Below are 4,005 nucleotides of genomic sequence, written 5' to 3'. Positions count from 1 at the left end.
GTTATCTTGTGCACAAAATTCACACTCTTTCTCTGCATAATTGAGCCCAAACCTCTTTTTTAAATGATCAAAGGCAGAAACTCCTAAATATAATCCTAGTTATGAGAAAATCTTTGACTATAAAGAAATAATCTCAGTCTCAACTGTAGATGCATTATAAGTGAGAAATGACAAGTTCTCAAAATACTTTAAAAACTCCTCTGAAAGAGTACTTCCCAAAGCAGACCCTCAGTATGGTTAAACGGGTAAGAGGTATAAATACAAACAGGAAGCCCCAAGCCTCTTTATGATCCCATTTAATTAAAGAAACAAAGGTTCTCAAGTTTTCCCATCTGCAGCGCTCAAAAATAAACCCCAAAGCATCATGATCAGTACTCTTGCCTACTCTGTCAGGCTTACTGACAGAAAACTGCTACAATCTTATAGTGAGAATGCAAAGAAAAATGGATGCAAATTACCCCCGCACCAGAACTGCTTCTCTCTCCCATGAGCAACACATTAGTGCTGGTCTCTCTCAATATACCAAAGGTCTTCTGAGAAAAGCTTAACTTTATGCAATGATGATCTTAATTTCGATACATTTTGCAAATTCTTATAAAAGCTACTCTGTTCAAAGATTATATCCTCATTTAAGAGAGAAATAATCTCTTCAACTTACTTTTCTGCTATAGGAAACTCAGAGACTACTATTTGTTCTTCAGCCAAACCTAATCCTATCAGGAATGTAATTTGGCGTAATAATATGTATATATAAGATTGATGTTTCCAGATAAGTTGTAAGTTGTCCTTCCCTGTCATTTATTTGAGGCATCAACTTACCATTTCATTCCCTGTGGACAAGCCAAACGAGCAGCCAGCCACTTGCCCTGGCACAGACAAACCCTGTCCATCTTGACTTTATTTCAGATTGAAAAGTCCTATTTAACTGTCAGTTTGATTTATATTCAGCTTCTAATTTATTTCTAGAACTTTCTTGTTCTATATTTGTAGTCTTTCTTTTCAATTTCTATATTTTAGGTAGTATATATTATAAATCTGTGAATATGTATCTGAACGGATTTTCCTGAACCATCACTGCATTTACATTTTTTCTCTCTTTCATATATGAAGAAGACAGACAGAGAAGGAATACTCTTTCAGTGTGCATGTTTTTGTGTTTGCATATGTGCATTCATGTTCGCAACAAACAAGTATTTATCTTCCATTGGAAGGCAGGCGTGGGACACCCACCATGAACAAGAATGAATTCTTGTCTTACCTAAGTTTCATCTCTCTTACAAGATAGTTTTATATCTTGCAAAAACCCACATAAGAAATTTGATTTCCTCATTCTATCATTCATGACAGTATCCACAGGAAGTCAATTCAGGAAAAGGCATTATTCACAGACAACTGAAACAAAGAGCGTTTTTTGCTAGCTGGAACCATTCCTATGAAAAAGAATGGCTGACTACAGAATTGGGGTTTATGTGAAAATTAATCAACATTAAGACTCAGAATTGAGACTTGCAACTCTCTTTAAGGGAATGGAAAGAACCCTATGGAGTCTACAAGGTTTTGGATTAGCTTTTAAGTGATCTCAGATGCTGCAATTTATCTCTCTTTGTGACTCCACCTTAACCTGACAGTTGTATCAATTCAGACTCAGTTGGATACCTCTGGACTCCCCTCTGCTTTTGGTCCAATGACTCCAGTAGACACCAGGATGACTCTGACCAAGTTACTCTGCAAACACAGTTACCCTACTGCAGACTAGACTCCTTAAGTATTCTTTGAACCATTATCATTAATGAGTGGAATTAAATCAATATGTTTCCTGTAGCTAGGAAAACACAGATTTCTTTTGTTTTGGAGAGAGGGAATAGTAAATGCAATGAAAGATTCCATTTTTATCATCTTTAAATTATTAATTCAACCCTCAAAAAACTGAAGACTTCCAGCTGTAATAATCATAATCACAATCATCACAGTACAGTTGAGACAAGAGTTACAAAACACAGTTGGAGAAGGTGAAGGCAGCATCCCTCCTCCTCCCTTTAGCACGCTGAACACCAAGAATCACAAGTTTAGCTTTTTTATTCTTTTTGGTTTGGTTTTTTATTTTTTCTCTTGAATGAGCTGAAACTTCATCAGCTGCTTTACACAGTACAGTCCAAAACTGTCAGGTTAAAACGTATTCTGGTATGTGACTAAGTGCATAAGGACACCGTGGTTTCTGTGCTTCTTACCGACTTTTTTCAACCTCCATCATCCTCCAAGCTCCTGTGCCAGCAACTAGGACAGAAAGCAGCCCTACTCTGACAGAGCAGAAAAGCACCAATGGGAGGGGTGAAGGAGACCTATCCCAAAATACTCGATAGTCTGCAGTATTGCTCCAGGTTGGAGCATTGTTATAGGAGAGACTGAACACATCCTCTGACCAACTGTCCAAAACAGCACATAGACCCCCAGGCATTGCTCCTGGGAGGAGAGCGAGACGGAGTCAAGCCCCCTTAAACCAAAAGTGGGAATGGAAGGAGTTCCATTTCATGCTGGTGATATTCCCCAAATCAGGAATCTCCTGCATAAAAGGATGACACTTTTGCCTTCCACACAGTTGTGTTTGATGAACTAAGCCCTGCATTTCCACAGCTTTCCTCACAAGTACTGCATGTACTGATATTTCAGGAGAAACAAAACACTCTGTTTGACACAGCTCTTCTGAGAGTTGGGCTTTTGTCCTGGTGAGGAAAAAGACCTAAGTTCAATTGTATCCAAACGAGGCTTTTTTTCCCCTCTGAATTTTCATTTCTGCTATTGTAACAAAAAAATCAATTATATGCACAGCCCAAGTTAGGAAATGTAAACAACTTTTCTTTTCTTGTTGGAAGAGGCCATACAGGCCGACTTCACACATACACCCACACTGGAAAGGCTGAGAGCTTCAATCTAATCCTTCCATCAAGGGCTTGTAATAAATGCTCCAAAGATTTATTTTTATTCCTTTTTGTGTTTATTAAACTTTGGAGGGTTTCTTTTCCTTTTTCTTTTCTTTCTGGTGCTTTGCCCATTCTTTATTACGGCAGCTACAAAACATGGAGTGCCCTTTTCTTCTCACCCTCTTTTCTTTTTTTTTCCTTTCCTCATCTTTCTATCTGCAGTACATGAATGACCATGTAGTAGGCTTTGAAGCAGCACATGCAAATATTTATAAGAGGAGCTTGATTGTTATTAAATGCAGTTGTTATGCTTTCCACGTTCTGGCAAGCTTCCCTAACCCCTCTAACTATTAGGACCATTTACGCTGTTTAGATTTCAGCTCAGTGATAGCAAATCCTACATTTTTTTTTTGTAACAAGAAACATAATGTGACATCGTTTCTCCCTGAGTGAATTTTACTCTCTGCTCAACCTACGGGTCCCTGCCACAGGCCGGGTCAGGCTGCCTTTAAGGACAACTAGACGTGGTAAGCACAGCAGTGTGTGCAAGACTGCTGGAAGGATGGGCAGCTTGTCAGCTGTACTGGCACATCTTTCCAGCAGGATCCCATCCTTCCTGTCAGGCAGACTCGGGTCACAAATCCTCTCCTCTTTTCCAGCAGAAATCTCTCCAAGAAATTAGAAACTTGTTTAATGCATCTGGGCTCTCAAAGCCCATGGATAATTACTCTGCTCAGCCCTCCTGACCCTGACGTGACTGCAGAATCCTGCTGGAAACTGCCTCTGCAGTGAAAGGGGATATATAAATACAGGGAACCAAATTAGAGGCCTACAGGTCATATTTGGGAACTGCGATTGGCCCTCAGAGGTAAATTAGTTGTACATCACCTTTCCATTAGCTCTGAAACTCTATCCTGCTGTGACATTAAGTTATGAGCACAACCATTAGCTAATCGGTCATCTTGGACAGAAACACTTGTGCAGCTCTCCGCTCACACATCGCTTCCAGTCTCTTGCAGCAATGCTTCAGAGTCAGACAGTATAAAAGCAGTGTAAGAGACTTACTCCTATATTCCAGTTTTTACCT

The 4,005-nt window shown here is 39.5% G+C and overlaps 1 protein-coding gene across 1 annotated transcript in view; it reads right to left on the bottom strand.

The window, feature by feature from the left end:
• LOC104167513 (transforming growth factor beta-2-like) overlaps positions 1-890 on the bottom strand; it is a 24,526-nt gene extending 23,636 nt beyond the window's left edge. The window contains exon 1 of the mRNA XM_009707800.1: positions 820-890. Coding sequence (XP_009706102.1) covers positions 820-890 — 71 coding nt within the window. The remainder of the gene's footprint in view (positions 1-819) is intronic.
• Between the last annotated feature and the right edge of the window lie 3,115 nt (positions 891-4,005).

The sequence above is a fragment of the Cariama cristata genome, unplaced genomic scaffold, assembly GCF_000690535.1.
Source record: "Cariama cristata isolate BGI_N322 unplaced genomic scaffold, ASM69053v1 scaffold219, whole genome shotgun sequence".
In the NCBI taxonomy this organism is placed as follows: domain Eukaryota; kingdom Metazoa; phylum Chordata; class Aves; order Cariamiformes; family Cariamidae; genus Cariama; species Cariama cristata.
This window is presented reverse-complemented; position numbering and strand designations above follow the sequence as displayed.